This window comes from Balaenoptera musculus, chromosome 14 (genome assembly GCF_009873245.2).
Source record: "Balaenoptera musculus isolate JJ_BM4_2016_0621 chromosome 14, mBalMus1.pri.v3, whole genome shotgun sequence".
Lineage (NCBI taxonomy): Eukaryota > Metazoa > Chordata > Mammalia > Artiodactyla > Balaenopteridae > Balaenoptera > Balaenoptera musculus.
In genome coordinates, this window is record NC_045798.1 from 26,350,371 (window position 1) to 26,369,857 (window position 19,487).

The 19,487-nt window shown below is 62.5% G+C and overlaps 3 protein-coding genes across 4 annotated transcripts; 1 reads left to right on the forward strand and 2 right to left on the reverse strand.

Annotated features, from left to right (window-relative positions):
• Positions 1-63: 63 nt before the first annotated feature.
• MMP11 (matrix metallopeptidase 11) lies at positions 64-11,280 on the reverse strand. Of its 2 annotated transcripts, none has more exons than XM_036874722.1 (8): positions 10,966-11,280; positions 5,594-5,823; positions 4,547-4,690; positions 4,333-4,466; positions 3,949-4,190; positions 3,615-3,827; positions 2,660-2,917; positions 64-1,790 (listed from the first exon to the last, which is right to left on the reverse strand). In XM_036874722.1, the coding sequence occupies exons 1-8, from the start codon at positions 11,074-11,076 to the stop codon at positions 1,740-1,742; spliced, it is 1,383 nt and encodes a 460-aa protein (XP_036730617.1). In that variant the 5' UTR covers positions 11,077-11,280; the 3' UTR covers positions 64-1,739. The 2 variants fall into 2 exon arrangements, with proteins under 2 accessions (XP_036730617.1, XP_036730616.1); XM_036874721.1 differs by having other exon boundaries at positions 3,615-3,831.
• Positions 11,281-13,804: 2,524 nt separating this feature from the next.
• On the forward strand, positions 13,805-15,722 carry CHCHD10 (coiled-coil-helix-coiled-coil-helix domain containing 10). Its single transcript, XM_036874726.1, has 4 exons — positions 13,805-13,961; positions 14,213-14,432; positions 15,278-15,425; positions 15,524-15,722. Exons 1-4 carry the CDS (start codon positions 13,921-13,923, stop codon positions 15,541-15,543), a joined length of 429 nt encoding a protein of 142 aa, XP_036730621.1. The 5' UTR covers positions 13,805-13,920; the 3' UTR covers positions 15,544-15,722.
• Positions 15,723-16,547: 825 nt separating this feature from the next.
• Positions 16,548-18,002, reverse strand: C14H22orf15 (chromosome 14 C22orf15 homolog). Its single transcript, XM_036823436.1, has 5 exons — positions 17,978-18,002; positions 17,305-17,391; positions 17,076-17,213; positions 16,768-16,842; positions 16,548-16,687 (listed from the first exon to the last, which is right to left on the reverse strand). Exons 1-5 carry the CDS (start codon positions 18,000-18,002, stop codon positions 16,548-16,550), a joined length of 465 nt encoding a protein of 154 aa, XP_036679331.1.
• Between the last annotated feature and the right edge of the window lie 1,485 nt (positions 18,003-19,487).

Here is a 19,487-nt window from a genome sequence, read left to right on the forward strand (position 1 = left end):
CCTGACTCAGGCGGTGGTCTTCCCAGTCTCACAGCTGGGACTGTAACTCAGCCCAGTGAGGAGGAACGAGGCGAGGCCTGAAGGCCTGGAGGAGGCCAGAAGCACATATGCCTCAGTTTCCTCGGCCCAAGAACTCAGTGCAGCTGAGCAGATAGGAGGGCTAAGGGACCGCTATCCCAGCTCCGGGCCCACACTGTTCCTGTGGCCTTGGGGATGGGGTTTGCAGGATTTCAAGGCCCAGGTGGTGTTTGGTTTGGCTGGTGCATCCTCTGAGTGCTGGGGTTGGCAGGGGCGAGGGGACCGTCTCCATTCCCTCCTTAACTCTGCGCTTTATGCCTGCCACAAGCCCGGTGCACTGAAGCCAGACAGCCTTGTCCTGGGGCGCTTACAGCTGGAGCGGGGCCTGACACACAGGAAAGCATCAAAGCATCCGTGTATCCGGTTGAACAATTGCAGTAGGTCAAAAACGGCCCACTGCTGACAATTTCCTATGGTTCCATCTGATAAATGGCAGTCGTGGTAGGTGCCACTCCGAAGAACATTCGCGTGGGGCTGGGTGGCAGGCGAGGAGACCCTGGAGAGTTAGGAATGGTTGGCGGTGGTAACCATGAGTTTTGTTCTGTGTCTCGACAGCGGCAGGATAGGGGCTGGAGCGTGGCATGATCAGAAAGAGCGACCACCACTTGGTGGAGGAGGGTATGAGGGGCCACTGGGGAGGCAGGGAACAGATTATAAAGCCACTCCAGGCATCCAGCAAGATGAGGAGAAGCCCTAAGCAGGGCACCCGGCCCCGAGGACCAGGGGCTTGGGGGTGGGGTGGGCTGCAACCCTGGCTCCCAGGGCAGAGCAGGTCCCCAGCCAGGCCTCCCACCTCCCTGGCCCAGCTCTCCCCCCATCCTGGCCTTGCAGTCACAGAGACACCCCAGGCAAGCAGGTAGAAAATGACCATGTTTAATGGCAGTCCTCAGTAAAAAAAAAAGAGAAAGAAAAGGCTTTATACACACTGTACACATTTACATGGCTTTGGAGGGCTTGGTGTGGGGTGAGGGCTGGAGAAGATCCGACCCGTGATAGGATTGAGGTATGTTGGGGCCTCCAGGTCCCAGGGTCTCTGGCAGGAAGCACCCCCCTCCCCAGCTGCCTGGCCCTTGTGCCCTGGATCCTGGGGAACAGGTCTCCAGAACCACCAACTGGAAGGCAGCCAGTTCCAAGCACCTACCCAGAGCCGACTTCTCAGGAAAAGGCAGAAGGCACAGTGCCCTGGGACCCACATGCCAGCACCCTGTGGGACCCCACAGCCAGGACAGTGAGGGCTCCAACTCCCCCAGCCCTGCTGAGGTGCTACCCTGAGGGATGGGGACAGAGACCCAGGGCAGCTGGGTTTGACCGTGACCTGCATAGGTTGGGTGGAGCTGGCCTGAGGCCACCCTCACCCTTAATGCCGGAGCTGCCCTGCCCAGTCTGAGGCAGTCACTGGCAGTGGCCACGACCCGCGCGGCCCTCCCCGCAGTCCTGATGGCAGTGCACGCCCCCCCCCCCGAGTACGCACAGCTCCATGCCGCGCCCAGTGCCCACAGCCACAAAGATGGCCATGGTCTCCAACCGATGTCAGTGTCCTGGCAGGGGTTAACGGCCCTGAGGACATCCAAGCCGTGGTTAGCGGAAAGTATTGGCAGGCTCGGTACACCCAAAGAAGTCAGGGCCCACGAGGCGGGGGAAGCCCTCCAGGGCCTTCACCTTCACAGGGTCAAACTTCCAGTAGAGGCGGCCTCGCAGGAAGTAGGCATAGCCTGAGGAGACAGGAGGGTCAGGCCGGGCGAGTGGACACAGGGGGAAGTCCCGGTGGGCAGACCTTGGCCACTGCTGAGTTCCTTAAAACCTGTAGACCCCAGGGTGTCCCTTCCAAAACCTCCCTTTGGGCAAGCCCTTCTGCCTGCCCCAGGGGCTGGTCTGAGCTACCACCCAGCCTGACAGAGGCCAGAGCCTCAAAGGCCCAACTCCTGCCTCTCAGGAAAGCAAATCCCGCCCCTCTCACCACCTCCCCTGCGCCTTGAGTCAGATGAGGGACACTGGCGACCTGGAGCCCAGGAGCCCGAGGCCACTACAAGACAGCTCTCCCAGCAGGTCCCGATGTGGGGGAGCACAGAAGCAAAGGGAGGACATGGGAGAGAGCGCTGGACTGTGAGTCCCAGATCTACTGCTTCAAGATCACAGGAGGCAGGTGGCTCTCGGCTAGAAGCAGGGACTGCCTGGGTGGAGGTCCTGGCTCTGTCCACCTTGGTGGCCCCGGTTAGGGACCTCACCACCTGAATCTCTATTTGCTCTTCTGGAAACTGGGTTCATAACAGATGCTACATCAGGAAATCACATGAGACGTGTACAGAGCTCAGCACTGTGCCCAGAGCCTCGTTGGCCCTCAGCAAGCAGCAGTTATTACTTCACCAGGCATGACCGAGGGACCTCGGCAAGTCCTTGCACCTCTCTGGCCCTCAGTCTCCTCATCTGCAGCACAGGGGTCTAGCACTGCCCTGGCACGAGGAGGGGGTGGAGAGGCAGTTTGCCAGGCAGAGGACCCGCAATGAGAGCTGATGCCCAGCCACCACCGGTGGGAGATGCAGCCGCCACCCCGCTTCCCCCAGCCACCCCACCCCCAGCGCACCGTCAGCATCCTGGAAGGCAGCGTCGATCTCAGAGGGCACCCCTCGCCAGTCGGTGGCCCGGCGGGGCACGGGGCTGTCCACACGGCGGGTGCTGGGGTGGAAGCGCCAGTAGTCTCCGCCTCGGAAGAAGTAGATCTTGTTCTTCTCGGGGCCCCAGACCAGGGCGGCGTGGACCAGGGACCCCAGCAGGCCCAGCTCAGAAAGGGGCGCGGGGCCCAGGACTGGCTTCTCACCATCGTATACCCAGTATTGAGCTCCTGTTAGAGAATGGAGGCTGCAATGAGCTGCCCAACTGCCACATCCAGCCACTGTGGACCCGCCCAGCCACCACCATGGCCACGGACTTTCCCAGCCTCAGTTTCCTTGTCCGTAAAACATGAAGGCCAGCAATGCCTGCTTGGCACCCCCCACCCCCAAGTAGGACATTGGGCAATGCAGGCACTGGGAGGTACACATGGGAAAGTTTACTCTAAGCAGCAGAGAGGCCGCCTTGGCTCCTGCTCCTTCCCTGCACTTGGCTGCCCCGGACAGGCACCTGCTGCCCATCCCTGGGCCCAGCCCTGCCGCAGCAGGCCCCAGCTGGGCCTTTGTGAAGTCCCTGCCGCCTGCAGTGCTCCAGGCTCTCGTCTCTGCCAGACCCAGATCACACCCCTCTCTGCCTTTTCCAAGCTGTGCCCTCATGCAGGTCACTTCACCACCTCTGAGCCCCGGAGCCTCGTCTCTAGACCAGGGGTAACGATCACACATGCTCCATGGGGTGTGATACCTTCAATTCTACTCCAACCTCGAGAGCCGCTTCCTCTAGGAAGCCTCCCAGCTGTCCCCAGAGGAGTGAGCCATACTCTTCCTTGGCCCCAAGAGTTCGGGGCACCCTCCATCTGTTCATCATGTCTGCCGTCTGACCCTACCCTTGGCCATGATATTCCTGAAGTGTGACCTCCAGCCCCCACTCACCTTGGAAGAACCAGATGTGGCCCTGGGCATCCTCGAAGGCTGCATCCACGGAGGTGGGCAGCCCCTGCCAGTGGCGCGAGGCCAGCGCAGGGTAGCCGGGCTGCAGCCGGCCCCCGCGCAGCCGCCATACAAAGCCTGCCTTGAAGAAGAAGAGTTCGCCGCGTATGGTGGCGACTGCATCAAAGGAGACCTGGCAGGCATCTGGTGGGGCGTCTGGCTGGGGTAGGAGAGAAGAGTCAGAAAGAGCCTGCACTGGAGCCACAGAGGCCAGCAGTGGGGGTCGGGGCTGGAAGCAGGGCCTCACCTCCTGCCTCCCCACCCTCCTGGGCCTCACCTCCAGAGGTGCAATCTCGTTGGTGTCCACCCCGGCCCCGGGGCCCAGGTCTGGGGGCCTAGAGGTGGGGGCTAGCCGAGGCCGGCCGTAGAGGTGCTGGATGCCCCTGCGGTCATCTGGGCTGAGGCTCAGCGGGTATCGGAAGGTGTAGAAAGGGGACATGAGGGCCTTAGCAGCTGTCGTGTGCTGCAGCCCTAGCACATGGCCAAATTCGTGGGCTGCCACCTGCAGGAGGTCTGTGCCTGGAAAAGGGAGATAGCCCAGCAATCCCCGAGCTCCTGCAGCAAGACACTGAGCTGCGGGCCCAGCTCAGGGACCTCGGCAAGTCCCCATTCTCTATGATGTTCAGTAGCCCCATCTGGAAAGTGGGTCCCCAGCCCATACCCTGGTTGTCCCCGATTGTCCAGGTCTCGTCATAGTCGAAGTGGACATCCCCTTCTCGGTGGGTCTTGGGGAAGAAGGCGTGGGCCAGGATGCCCCCAGGTCCATCAAACGGCAGGTTGTCCCCATGCCAGTACCTGCAGGGGGGTGGGGGCAGAGTCAATGGCTGCTGATGGGTGGGGCTCATTCCTAGAGGGGTCCCCGGCCACTGGCTCACCTGGTGAAGTCGATTATGATGTCAGCGTGGCCCTCGTGCACCTCGGTAAAGGTGAGTGGCGTCACATCACTCCATACCTGTAGGGCCTCTGCCACAGTCTGCCGCACCTGTTCCCGCACCAGCTGCCATGGGAACCGGAGGATCCTGGGGGAGGAGGAGGGGCCTGGACCTGGCTCATGGGGCAGCGTCAGCCCCTGATGGCTGTTGGGCCAGGAGTTGCCCCTGGATGCTGCTCAGTCGGTGAGCAGGCATGCACGACACAGGCCAGGTGTGCTCTGGGCCTCAGATGTGGCACACCAGTCCCTCTGCCACATGGGCACATCTTTGTGTGGGTTTGTGTCCTCAGGTGCCCATGGGTATCTGCATTGGGTGGAAAGAACACAGGACCAGGAGCCCCAAGGCCCACCTTCTAGACCTGACTATACTGCTCACTGTGGGGAGACCTTGGGCCCTAGACCTGCCCCCTCCTGGTTCCCAGCTCCCCACCCAGGACATTTCCGGAGCCCCCAGCAGTCTCGGCTCCAATGCCTCGGGGCACCACACCAGTATTCACACCTTCTCTCCCAGGATGAGCCCCGCTGCATCACCCCGAGGGGCCTCAGGTCACCTGAGCTATTATCTGTCCTGCCACTGCTGCTCCCTACCTGCTCGGATCCCAAGTTGCAGCGATAGATATGAACCCGGTGTGGATAACACCTAGCTCGCTGAGAGGAGGGGCCGTGTCTGCCTCATTCACCACAGAATCCCAGGACCTGGCCCTTAGTGCATCCCCACAGAGGCTGCCTGGCTGACTGAAGGCTGTGTCCCCACATGTCTACGGTGTGACCAGGCATGTGCTGAGACTCCTCTGCTGAGGGAGGGCATCGGTGCAGGGGGTACCATCTGTGTGGGCATCTAAGTGTGGGTTTGGGGTGTTGACCCAGGGGGCTCAGGGGCCAGTGGATACACCAGCCTGTTACCGTGGGGATCCGGCACAACTGTGTCTCAAGAAGCAGGGTGAGGGCGGTAGGTGGAGGGCGAGAGCCTGCTCGCAGCCCCTGGCCCTACCTGTATGTGAGGTCCGTCTTCTCCCAGCGCCCGCCCGACAGCACGAACCGCTTTTGTCGGTTGCGGGCGCTTGGCCCGTCCGGCGGGTCAGGCACGCCGCAGCGGGGAGGTCTGGGGCCGGCGGCAGGCTGAGGGGCCTCCTGGGCAGTCGGGGCAGGTGCCGGGCTGCTGGGAGGAGCTTCACGCCAGGGCTGCGGCCCCCTCCTCACTGGGTGGCGGCGGTGGGCATCCTGTGCAGGAGAGAGGATGCGGGGGCCTGCTCAGGCCTTGGGTCCTGGTGGCCCACGGTCAGAGGTGTGGACGGTCAGCGCACCCTCACTTGACCCCAGCCGGCCGTGTCGATGGCCAAGCTGAGGCCGTCATGCAGCAGGGCCTTTGGCACAGGCTGACTGGCGTCCAGATGCTGATTCCAAGGCCTCCTACCGCCTCCTGCCCCCTTGTGGAGGGCCTGGGCTGCCGGGCACCTGCTCCCACCATTTGGGCTGGTGAGGACTGGGTTGGGGTGCAGCCCTGACTGTACTCTTCACATACACCCAGGAAGGGACCCCACAAAGCTTCCAAGGAAAGGCCAGGGAAGCTCCCCCTCCACCCCCCCAGCAGATACCTTTCCACCTCCCTTTCTTCCTGGGAGCCCCCGGCCCCCACTCTGCCCTCTCCAGTTACGTGAGCTGGCTCCTGCCCAGGACAGCCACGGCAGCCACTCCCCAGCGTGGAGAGGCTGCAGTCCTGCCTCAATTTGCTCAGCTGACAAATGGGGACGATAGTTCCCCAGAGCGTGGATCTGAGGATGAATCAGGCAGTGCACACAAAGTGCAAAGGGCACTGGGAACTGAGGTCTGATTGCTGGGGGCAGTCTTGCTCACGCCCTGCCAGGGCTGGGTACACGGCGGGGCTAGATGTGCTCTGTTTGCCCCCTCCACGGGGGTATGGGGGGCAGACAGTTACCAGACACCCAGCCCCACCGTACCAGAGCCCCTGGACCACAAACAGTGATTCTGACCTGGAGCTCCCACCCTCCGAGAGTCCCAGGATGGAGGTCGCAGTTCTCATGCATGGAAAAAACAGAAGCTCAGAGAGGTAGAGAGACCCACCGGGGTCACCCAGCAAGGGCATGGCCGGGCCAGGTGAGGATTCTGGCATCCCAGGCAGGGGGCGAAGGCCCGGTTTGGGACACAGTAAAGCTGGGGGAGAGGCACAGAGCAGTGCCGTCTGCTGAGAGACTCAGCGCCTGTCTAGTCTGGGCCTGTCTGGTCAGGGCCGCTGTGGCCTCCCCACAGCCATATTTGGGGCAGGAGCCGGGCCACCCGGGCCCCACCCTCGGCCTCTGCCTCTGGCGGCTCTCCCAGGCCCTGGGTGCCCCAGAGCTCTGATGAGCATCCCAACCCCCCCAGCTCCCGATTCCAGAGCCACCAAGAACTCAACCCCCTGGAGCCACTCAACCCCCAAGGACTCCCCATGATGAAGGGGTCTTCTAGACACCTGGAGCTTCTGGGGTGTGAGGCCCTGGGCCAGTTTTCCCCATTTCAGAGTTGCTTCCTGAATGGCTGATCACCTGACAGAGCCCAGCCATACTGAGTGTGCCAGTACTAAGTACTGATGGCTGTTGCAGCTCACCCGTATCTAGGCTAGGACGCTGCCAACTGCTCCACAGACACGCTCTCAGCCCCTGATGGGACCTCCCACCATCTCTGCAGTCATCATCCCCATTTCTCAGGTGAGGACCCGGAGCCCAGAGAAGTTAAACAACTTGCGGGGGGCACAGCTGGCAGGTGGCGGGCTGTCTGCACTCACAGCCCACCCCCTACTTGCTACTCTGCTCTGCTCTTCAGGCTGGGGTCACCCTACCCCTGGAGGAGGGACCCAGGCTGGCCTCACCTTGGTGACAGAAGAGGAGGAAGGGGAAATGATTAAGCACCTGCCACTTCCCAGGCACTCTGGAGGCAGGTTCACTGAACCTCCCCGCCCCCACCCCCGGCATAAGTTGGGGAGGATATGCATGCCAGGTCTCACATCAAGGATGTGGACCCCAGACTTATGTGACGAGCCATGACGGCCTGCACCTTCCCCTCCCCAGGAAGGTCTAGCCCGTAGACCTCCAGGATAAATAGATTCCTTCCCCCCAACCCTGGCCAGGGTCTGAGGACCCTCCCCAGGAAGGCCAGGGCTGCGTCGTTCCTGGGAGCCCCAAACAGCCCAGAGCCCAGCCTGCCAGCTGTTTATGCCCACGAGCAGAAATTGCTCCCTCCTCTGCCCCCCCAGTGAGGCCTGAGCAGCCAGCCACAGAGGGAGGGTGGGTGTGCCTTCCTTTCCTGCCCCCACGAGGCACCAAGTTCTCATGGATCCCCCACGAGGACTCCTGGATCATGGGACTGTCAGTGCAGCAGAAAGAGCCACGGGCTGAGATTCAGAAGGCCCAGTTCTGTGCTGTGGAGACCCTGGATGGAGTGACCCTGGGCAAGTCACTGTCCTCTCTTAGCCTCGACTTTCCTATCTGTCAAATGGGAATGGCGCCATGGCAAAGGGCTAAATGACCTCCATCTGTAATGCCCACTGCAGCGTCTGGTGCAGAGAAGAGCCTCTTCCTGGTCTGGCTTCTTGCCCCGTGGGCCCTCCCCTCCCACACCTGGGAATCTGCTCCACCCAATTCCCTACAGCTCCCCTGAAGTTTCCAGACTTTAAATCGTAACAAAGGAGTTGCAGCTAGAAGGGAGCTCTCAGGCCCAGAGAGGAAGAGTGACTCGTGCTGGGTCCACCCACAAGCCAGGGGCCTCTTGCTCCCCGCCCAGATCACGTTCATTGGTACTGGAGAGCGAATGAGCAGGAGGCACTAGGGTCAAGGCCCCTGGGCAGTGGGGTCTTTTTTTTGGAGCCACCATTTAAGGGCTCTTGGCCTCAGTTTCCCATTGCTGGGATGGGACACATGCTCCCTGCCCTGCCGACCTCCGGCACTCTGTCTTCCCAAGTCCTTTCCGGCCTGGGGCCAGGGGCCCTCCCTAGCTGCAAGGCCTGGCACGCAGCAACCTGATTCCTCAGATGGGTGTGCCAGTCCCCCCAGGGCGGCTGGGAGGCAGTGAGGTGGGGGGTGGGCATAGACCACGCCTGGCCTCATCTACAGCCCTGGGGGATTGGGGAGCAGGTCTCACCCCATTTCCCAGGGGAAGAAACAGAGCCCAGAGAGGTCAAGGTCTTGGCTCAGGGTCACACAGCAAGTCAGCCAAGAGCTGGGCCTAGACCTGGGGTTCATGCCTCCCCACCCATAGCCCCCCATCCCCCCAGCTCTGGCCTGTCTCCAAAACCCACATTCCTGAGAAATGCGCCTCTTCGGAGAAGGTCCGCCTCCTCCTTGGCCAGCGGCCTCCCTCAGCCTGCCCTGGGGAGGGTGCCTAGCTCCTTCACCCCACCCTTCTCTGGCGGGCACCAAACCACAGCCTCAAACATACTCGAGGAATTTCTTGGGGAACTCAGCCTCCTGGCTGAGCTAGAGGCTTGGGGTCAGCCCCTGGGTCAACCTCCAATTAGGAAAATGGGAGGTACCTAGCAGAGGGGAGGTGAGGGAAGACCCCAGACTGGAAAGTGCTGGGTAAGGCCAGGCCGGGTGTGCCCCTCTCTGGGCCTGTTTGCTGTTGGTCCAGCGGGACAGTTACTCATAGCTACTCTCTCTACTGTGGGCAGGAGGTGACCCTGAGGGGAGGGCATTTGCTTAGACTGTGAGGAAGGCAGGGAGCATCACCACGCCATTCTATGCCCCTCTGAGGCTCAGAGAGATCAAGCAACCTGCCCAAGTCACACCGCTGGTGGGCAGGCAGGTCCATCTCCCCCCACCTTCCCCGCTGGCTCCAGAAGGGAAGGCAGCGTCCACCCCACTGGGCGGCGGGGCTTTCATCAACCCTGAAGGCTGTGAACTGGGATGGATAAATATTTATAGAGCTTTTCTGGCCCTGCCAACAGCAGTCCGGGGATAAACAAATCGGAGGCGACCCCAAATGCTCCCTGCATATCTGCAGCGTGACAGACAACGGCCCAGCTCAGACCCAGACCCGACTGACCCCACACAAGCGGCAAAGTAGCAGCTGCAGGTGACAATGTCTCCAGTGTGCCTGGCTGAGCCCTCTCCTGGCCTCACCTCATATAGTCTTCAGCCCAGCAGTGGGCACTGTTGCCTCCCACCCACCCAGACAAGACAGGTCGGGGGTGCTGAGGCTCCAGAGGGCTCCCCTAGGGTCACGCGGTTCAAACCCAGGTCTCTCCCATACCCGAACCCCATGGATTCAACAGCTACCCAGGGTGATTTCTGACTCTGCCCCAAGGTCTAGGGGACCAGGAGGGGCTGGGAAAGAGGCAGGGTCCCTGGACTGAGGTGCCCACCACCCCTTCTGTCCTCTCCTGCTCCTATAGCCAGGGCAGGGGAGGGCAGAGCTGGCGTGGCTGGACAGAGGGGCCCAACCTGGCCAGACCTCCCTCCTCACTGGACTCTACCTGCCACCCCTCTAATGCTCCCATCCCTGCCTGGGCTGGCTGGATGCTCAGCTGGGCGTCTGAGTGGGCTGGGCACCCAGCGGGCTCTGGGCCTGCAGTTGCCCAGGCTGTGACCCCAGGCCCACCTGGCCGCCCCTGGGACTGGTCCCCCCAAGCGCCAGCCGGAGGGGAGGGTGCAGTTTTCCCAGGCACACACAGGCTGTCACACATGCCGGGACCTCCTTCCTCTTCTGATCACACCTTCCTCTCCCTTCCCTGTCTGACCCTACCCCCTGCTCTCTGAGGGTCTCGACTCCCTGCCTCGGCCCCTTCTTTCTCACCCAACTCATATAACACACACTAGCTCTCACACTCATGCTGCCTCCTGGCTCCACGCCCCCCAATATCGCCACTCTCAGGTGCCAGGCGGTGGCGCCTCCTCCAGGCTCAGACCCCATTTCCCGGGCACCGGCTGCCCTCCCCAGCGCTTCCTTAATCCTCCAGCCTGGAGGTGTGCTCACGGAGGCCACACATCTGGAGGCTGACGCCAGCCTGAGACCTGCTGGGCTTTGTCCCTGCAGTGAATATGGGGCCCTGTAGCCACTCCTGCTGTACCTCCCCCAACACACACCCCAGTATCTCGGCCGGGGCGCCGAGGAGCAGGTCCCAGAGCTGGGAGGGGGGCGCGGAGTCCCGCTCACCAGCCTGAGCGATCCCGGCGCAGGCTCCACTTGCACACCTCCAGGGACGGGAAGCTCACTATCTATCACGCCCCCCAGGGACCCAGACAGCTTTTCGGGTAAGGGGCCGCGCCGGGCCACCCCGGGCATCCCCGTGGGTCCAGCTCGGCCACCGGGCCCAGCCCGCGTGCCCGGCGCCCCTCGGCGGGGGGCGGCCAGCCGGCGGCGGGCACTCACCGGCGACCGCGGGGCCCGGGCCAGCAGCGGCGGCGGCGGGAGCAGCAGCAGCAGCAGCGGGAGCAGGAGGGCGCGCGTGGCCGCGCCGCGGAGCCGGGCGGCCCAAGCCATCCGCCCCGGGGCTGCTGGGCCTGCTGGGCCGCGCCGGCCGCCGCCCCTTATAGCCTCCGCCCCGCCCCCGCCCGCCCGGCCCCGCCCCCGCGTCTTTTGTTCTGCACTCGCCCCGTGCTGGCGGCCAGGGTGGGGGAGGTGGGCGGGGAGGGCTGGCCAGGCGGGGGCCGGCCCACGGACCCAGTCCTTCCCGGGCGGGCCGGCTCTGCGGTCTCAGGGGCCTGGTGCTGGGGGACCCTGGCCAGCCGGTGCTGCTCCGGGCCTCAGTTTCCCCGATGCGGTGGAAAGTCTGAGAGGAGCCGCGTTTCACTCCTCCCCCTCCTGACCAGGCCACCTTTGGAAGGCGCATCCCTAGCTGGTCTCCCTGGGGGCCTGACCTCTGACCTCCTGTTAGCCTGTGACAGGTGGCGGTACCCACGGGCAAGTTCTGCCACTCCTCAGAGCCTCAGCTGATCCATCTGGAAGATGGCACTATAGTCCCTGTGAGGAAAGGGATATTAAAATGTGCCCCAGAGGAAACTGAGGCATATGGAGGCGGCTGGCCAGGACCCCAGCTTGGCACAGAACCATAGACAATTATAGATGGGGAAACTGAAGCCCTAAGAGGGAGGGACGAGATCAGGCTTTTCCAAACCAGCAGGCAGGCAGAGGGGTCAGAAGGCCCTCTAGCTGGTCAGCTGGAGGGAGGGTACGGGCAGAAAGCCATGGTGGGCAGTGTCTGAGTGGGGCACTGGGGGCCCAGGCTGCCCCTTGGTCAGGAACTAACAGACTCCTCTGGACACCTCCGGCCCAGCCTTCTGAGACCGAGGATAAGTAGGTGAGAATCAGAGGAGGGGTTGATGACCACACGCTGGAAGGGATCCTCCAGGCTCATATACTCCCTGTGATGACCATGGACCTCACCACCTTGCCAGGCAATCCGCTCCATCATGGGCAATGCTGGGGAGCCAGGACACAGGCGGTGGCTCCCGTCCTGGTGGGCGGGGTGCTGAGCTGCCTCAGGGTGAGGCTGTGGGCACCCATCCTGGGCCTAAGAAGGGGGAGGCGGTGTGGGGAGGGGGAGGAGAGGGACACCAGCTGACTCAGCCCTCCCTCCGGGTCCCACTCCTGGGAACCTTCACAGCCTCTCCAGGGAGGCTCTACAGAGACCCCTAGAGGGCAAGGAGAGGAAAGACAGCAGTGATTTTTACTACCTGGGCTGTTTGCCATCTTCTTATTTAAAGTGATTTACTTTTAAAAATTGAAATGCCTACTTCAGCCTCATTTTAGCCACATTGGTCAAGAAATCATAGATTTGATGAGCTAATTATACATTTTTTTCCGATACACCTGAAAATATAGACAGTAAAAATATTTGTGTAACTACCTTAAGTGGTCTTGAGTGCCTCCAGGGGAGCATGGCCTTGCTTTGCGCAACCGCAGTCCACCTGTCATGGGAGCTCAAGTAACAACCTCCCACGTTGCAGGCCGCAGTGGAGAGCCATGGTTACAGCAAGCTGGGCTGGTCACAGAGGGCTTCCTGCAGGAGGAAGACCCTGATCAGCCTAGGATGGGCCAGTTTGGCAATGGGAACAAGTGGTCAGGGGCTGCATGAGTAAAGGGGTGGAGGCTGGACCAGGCCTGGCATGTCTATGAGGAGAGAGTAGCCACCCTTCACATGCTTCCCTCACCTCGAGGCCAATGGTCACCCCCACTGCAGAGAGGAGAAAATTCTGGCCCAGGCCCAGATGGGGGTCAGGGGAGGGCCCTGCTTCCCAGGCTGGCTGACAGGACTGTGTGGTTGGGACACAGCAGAGACATGCTGAGCCTGCCAGGCACTGCCCATGTCCCCTCCGTCCCTTCCGCCCCTTCCTCACAGAGGGACCCCTCCCTCATGATTTTGCTGTGGGCGATTTCATCCTCCCCACAGTCCTGGTGCTGGGAGGCCTCCCTCGGGCATAGGGGACAGTGATGAGGGGGTGGTAAAGAGGTCAGGACCTCTCCCCTCTAAGGGTAGCAATAAAAGACTATGAAAACCTCCAGTTCCCGAAGGGCTGGGAAGCGTCCTAAACTCGGCATTGCCCTGCCCTGGGCCTGGAACCAAGGTGGTAAAATTCGAGGCCACAGGATTCAAACCTGCGCAAACACCTCTAGGTTACGGCCTTTGGGAGGGACACGCTGCGTAAACGCTGTCGGAGTCTGGCGCTGCATCCGTGGGGCAGGGGGTCGGGTTGGGTGGAGGGCCACGCAGTGGGCCTCGTCGCACCCCAGCGGGGGCTGCCCGCGCCCCGCAGTGATTTTGCCGGGAAGGAGTCCGAGAGCGGTCCGGACGCCCCCTGGCGGGAGCTCTGGGGACCGTCACGGAGGGTGGGTGCTTCTTCCCCTGCCCAGTCCACCCGCGACCCTGAGGCCACGCCGGAGCCAGCGAGCCCGGTCCGATAGGAGGGGGAGGGGCAGGGCCCGGCCTCCCAGTGCCCCCCTTCCCGAGCGCGGGACAGCCCCTAGCTCCACTCCCAGAGCTCCGCGGTGGTCTTTGAAGGACCAGGCCCTTCGCTCCTGCGTACGCCCTCGGTGCCCTACGACAGCGGCCCGTGTCCCCATGGCGCACATAGCTCGGGCCAGGAGCTGGGAGGGCGCAGGGTCACCGGCAACGGGTGCTGCCGGACGGAGAGGCCGGGTGAACCGCGGGGGTGCAGCCTGGCCCCGGGTCCCGAGCCTCCGGCCGGGGGCGTGTCCCCGAGGCCCCGCCCCAGCCCCGCCCCGCAGCGCCTGCCGTGACAGGCGCCGCCGCATTCGTCCCAGAACCGGAACCGCAGTCACAGTCGCCGTCTCCGACTCGGCTCAGCCGGTCCCACCGCCGCCACCATGCCCCGGGGGAGCCGTAGCATGGCCGCCCGGCCAGCAAGGTGGGAGCGGGACGAGGGCCTGCAGGGTGGGGTCTGGGGAAGCTCGGCCCCCAAGGGCGTGACAGCGTGACCTTGGCGGCTGCTGCGCCATCTTGGCGGGGGAGGGGCGGGGGGTACCGCAATCACGTGTCTAAGACGGTGGTCGTCCACCCTCGGGGAGGAGGAGAGGGTACCTCTCTGGAGCTGCGGGCCCCTGGGGCCGCAGGCCTGGAGTCCCGCCGGGATTAACCCTGCTTCTTCCCATCCCGCAGCCGCAACGCCGCGCCCTCTGCCCACCCGCCCGCGCACCCGCCGCCCTCGGCCGTGGCCCCGGCCCCCGCCCCGTCGGGCCAGCCCGGCCTGATGGCGCAGATGGCGACCACGGCCGCAGGAGTGGCCGTGGGCTCGGCTGTGGGACACGTCGTGGGCAGCGCCCTGACCGGAGCCTTGAGCGGGGGGAGCTCAGAGCCCGCCCAGGCTGCTGCCCAGCAGGTGAGCAAGGGCTCAGGGGAAACTGAGGCCGCCTTCTCTAAAGGCCACTGAGCGGGGAGCTGCCGGAACGTCCAGCGAGGAGTGTCCAGGGTGTCCAGAGCTGCCTCGGCCGGGGACTGTGCCCAAGAAGGGTCCTAGTAGTCGCTCTGCTGTTGGCCTCTGGTCACAGGCTGGCTCTCCCTGCCCCTCCCCTGAGGCCAAGGTCCCTAGACCCCTGTGGACAGACACCAACCAGCCCTTTAAAGATGGGGAAACTGAGGCCCTTAGGAGCTCAGAGACTGGCCCAAGGTCACCTAACCCTAGTAGAAGGGAGGGATGTTGAAGTTCCTGAGTCCGTGCTCTCTCTCTCCCAGGCAGCCCCTTCCTGTAGCCCCTGCACCCAAGGGTGAAGGGTAGCCAGTGACTCTGGGTCTGTTCTCTGCTGGCCTGTCCCCCACTGGGCACCCCACCAGTCCTGAACCAAATTCTGGCTTAGTGGTGGGGTCGGGGGTCATGAGGATCAGTGTTGCTGAGCAGGAAGGTGCTAGAACTTGTGGGGGTGGGGCTCATACTCCAGCAGAGCACTGGGCTTTTCTAGAACCTTCTCTCACCTCCCACCCCCACCTGCCAGCATACCTGTTATGAGGCAGCTGGGAATGCTGTCTGTACCAGCACCAACAGGGTGGCTTTGAGAGGGCTGTGGGCTCACCCTGTTTCAGGGATGGAGCAGCTGAGGCTAAACAGGGCAGGCTGGGCCTGGCAGGGCTGGGGGCATTAGGAGGGGCAGCTGGCACCCCCAGCTTTGGAGTTCTCTTCTGGGTGCCAACCCCAAGCTGACCTTGCTGCTTCCTGTGCTGTAACCCCAGGCCCCGGCCCGCGCTGCCCCGCAGCCCCTGCAGATGGGGCCCTGCGCCTATGAGATCAGGCAGTTCCTGGACTGCTCCACCGCTCAGAGCGACCTGACCCTGTGCGAGGGCTTCAGCGAGGCCCTGAAGCAATGCAAGTACAACCACGGTGAGCGGGAGGCCCTGACCCCTGCTGGGGCGGGAGCAGTGGTCCCTCCTCTTGTACCTGTGGCCTGACCTCCACCTGTGCCGGCCCTCCCTCTCCAGGTCTGAGCTCCCTGCCCTGAAGAGACTGGTGCAGATTCAGGGGCCAGCCCTGCAGCCACCTTCACCCCTTCACCGACAGCCAGACCATGACGTCAGATTGTACCCACATAGCTGGGACTGGAAGTGAGGAGGGGGTTTCTCACCCCACAGATGACCCGAGACGAAAATGTGCAATTAAAATAGTTTATGTTAGATCTGAGCCTGCTGTGTCCGCTCTCATTGGACTTTCTGTGGGTGGGGGGAGAATGGATGGATGTCCCACTGTGGAGTGGGATGCTTCACCTTCAGCTGGTGTCCTGGGTGGGGAAGGTGACCTTGTAATCCGGTGTAATCTGACAGCCTCGGGCAGTCCAGACTGGGTGGTGAGGCATTAGCAGGTGACCATAAGCCTCAAGGGCATCTGACTCCTGGGGGCTGGAATCCCTGGAGGAGCGTGCTGTCTCCTCTCAGGGACCCCTGCCCCTCCACCCTTCTCATCTCTGCCTCTGGATCCCTTTCTCCACACCCACACCTTAGGAGCCCCGCGGCGGCCTCACGTTCTGTCAGCGACCTTACAATTTCCCAGAAATTCCAGATTCTGCAAGAGGAATACTGCTGGGCCTTTGCGCCTGATCACGCCAGGCAGAGGTCACGGCCAACCCCCTTGGATCTGAGTCCAGCTCGGCCACTTGGCCGTGATGTGCCAGGTCACGGGGCCTGCCGGAACAGAGGTGCTGGCCCTTCAAACGCCATCACACGCTGTGCTGCTGCCTTCACTGGGTTCATTCAGCAGCTCTGCACTGAGCACCTACGGTGTGCCAGGCCCTATTCCACGTCTCCCTGCCCTTGTGCAGGCACTTAGCCTCCAGCGGGATGGTGGGGACCTGTCTCTGGATATAGTGTCTTCCATCATGTGGGTATACGTGTGTGTCTCTGAGGGGGGTTGCCATTGGGGTCCACCTCTCACACACATCTGTCCCCTGGGAAGGACATGAGCATCCCCTCAGGGATCCATGTCTCCTCCTTACCTGGCTCTCGGCCCCAGCTAGTGGGTCCCAGACAGCAGGAAGCCCACCCTTCGGGGCCGTGAAGGAGGGCCTTGCTCCTGGTGGCCATGCAGAGTGCCGGCGCGCCTTCTCCAGCCATCGCCCAGGGGGGGCAGGCCCGACAGCCAGCGCAGCTCCTCTGGAAGGCCCAAGAATCCTGCCTGTGGGGGGCTGGTGGGAAGGCACACCCTCCCCCTGGGGCTCTCCTGTGACACTCACCTGCCAGGTCTGGACACCGCTCATCCAGTTTCTCCAGGAGGGACTCATAGCAGGTGGGGGCCCCACGCTTGCACTCTGCAGAGGGAAGAAGGCTGATTCCTGGCTGGCCTGGTGGTCCCCACCCCCACCTCTCACTCTGGACCTGTTTGCTGGTCCACAGTGGGGTCAGGACAGGGCATTGGATGGGAAGGTCAGGGCTAGGTCCTGGCCAAAGTTAGGGCTCGGCAGGGCTTGGGTGGTCTGTGGCTGCTGTCCCCCCTCTTATATTCCAACATAGCTGCACAGGGGGAGTCTGGGGCCCCACTTACTGATGATCTGCACTAGGACATAGGTCCCACGCTCCTGCAGCAGGGGGCTGCCCACGGAGGGCGCCGGGGAAGGCCCCTCTTCCAGTCCCTCACCCAGGTTCACCAGGTGCCCGTCCTCAGCCAGGAGGGCGATGGTCGCTGGGGGAGCAGAGAGGGAGGCAGGGCAGGGCTGGAATCCCTGCCTGGGGGCCCTCAGCAGTCCTCCCAGCACCCCTCCCTGCCCCCTCACCATCCAGGGGCACCTGCCCCCTCTGCCTCAGGTGGGTGATGAGGATCACCAGGCTGCACCAGGGTTTCACCAGCTCCCAGCAGCCAGCTGTGGGGGAGGAGCAGAGGTGAACGAATGGCACCCTCTATTCCCCCCAAACTGGGACCCTCTGCCTCCCTCCCGTCTCTTCCCTACAGAGCAGGGAATGGGGCTACGAGATTAGGAATGTACCCCCTTCCATCTCCCAAGATGTCGGTGACCGGGGTGCACAACTTCTGCCTTTCTCACGCGACCCTCCCCTCCCACTTCAGCCCCACCTCCGGCACCTGACAGCCCCTCACCCCCTACCCCGCACCAGCCCCACCTCCACCAGAAGGTCAGGAATCTGCAGCTGGGGCTAGAGCTTTAGGTGCCTCATGCCCCCTGAAGCTGGAGGACCACTGACCAGCTAAGGGATGGAACAGTTTGAACATTTGCTCCACGGCAACGGCTTGGCTGCTGCGTGGCCCGTGCGCTCCTAGAGGAGCCCACGCGCATTTCCCAGGACCCAGCCGGGGTTTCCCCTCAAGGGACTCTCCGCAGACGCTCCCATCCCTTCCCATGTGTACCCCTTCCCCACGCCGCCTCCCCACTCTCCCTCAAGGCAGAGGGAATGTACCCCCACCAGTCTGCCGGGACAGGGGACCCCACTTACCTCCAGACGTCACCGTGATAAACATGCTGCAGGGGGAAGGAGACAGATGTAGGGGCTTTGATCCCCCAACCCCCAACTTCCTGACTAAGGAAGGAGCTGGGGCTGAGATCTACCCCGTGCGGCGCCCTGCAGGAGATGTGTGTGTCGGGGATGGGGGAGTGATGGGTGGGTGGGTCCAGGTGCAGCTCCCCGCTCAGCCGCCCTTGGGGCTGGGCTCCACCAGCCCAGGGGGTCCTTGCAGCTAGTCCAGGAGCCTTGGCCTCCTCTTCCTCCCGCTAGCTAGATCAGAGTAATCAGAGAAGACTCAGGCCCTCCCACCTTCCAAGCTGGTCTCCATGGGAGTGGGAGCTGCCAAGAGGTCTAGGCAGGAAATGCCTTCCCCCCAGTATCCCGGTAACGGGCTCTGGGGAGGGTCCGGACATTCCCTGACACAGGGCTCTAGTGGGGGCTGGAGCCTCAGGGCCCAGGGATGTCCAGAGACCACATCCCCTCACCAGTAGAGACAGAGCTCCCAGGCTGAAAGCGGGGGAGGTTCCTGGGGGTGGGGTGCTGGCATGGCTGTAGCAGAAGCGGGATCCTCACCAACCTCGCAGGCTCCCTATCAACTCAAGGCCCCCTGCCCGGGGCTCACTCCCAGCCTCCCTCTCTTCTGTCCTTGTTTCTTTCCTTTCTTAGTCAAGTTTATTGAGTTATGGTTTACATACAGTAAAATTCACTTTTGAGTGAACAAAACACTCTTGAGTGTTTTCCAGTTGTGACAAGTCTCACAGAACCACCACCAGTCTGGATACACAACATTTCCGTCACTCTCCCAAATTCCTTCATGCCCCTTTGTGGTCACCCCAGCCCCTGGCAAGCGCTGCAGTGTTCCCTGCCCCCACCTCTTCTAGACTGTCATGTCACAGAGAGGGAAGCAGCAGACAGCGCGGAGCCTTTCAGGTGCGGCTGCTTTCACCTAGCTCCATGCGTGCGGGATTCACCGGGGTCGTCAACCGGTGTCAATGGGTCCTTCCTTTCATCACCCGGGAGGGTCCCACTGCCTGGAGGTGCCACAGTCTGTGGATCCACTCACCTGCTGCTGTTTGGATTGTTTCCCGTTTTGGGTGACTATGAGTAAAGCCAGTACAGACACTCACCCGCAGGTCTCTGGGTGAAGAGACATTTCCATTTATCTACTGTAACTCTCAGCAAGAGGGATTGCTGGGTCCTCTGCAGAGAGTATGTTTAACTTTGTAAGAAACTGCCATTGTTTTCCAGCGTGTGCAGCGTTTGCATTGCCCCTCTTTCCGTCTGGTTGTGGTTGGGCCTCTGGACTCATGGCAGGTCAGGATACCTCCTTCTTAGCTGCCCTCCCACTGCTCCCCGGTGATTAGACTATTCATCCCCCCTCTGCAGGCAGAGCTCAAGGCAGAAGGCAGGGGGAGGCCCAGATCGTCCCCGCAGCTCGTCAGCATCACTGCCTCTGGACAGGACTTGCCTCAGTGCTCACACCTGTAAAGCAGTGAGAGGC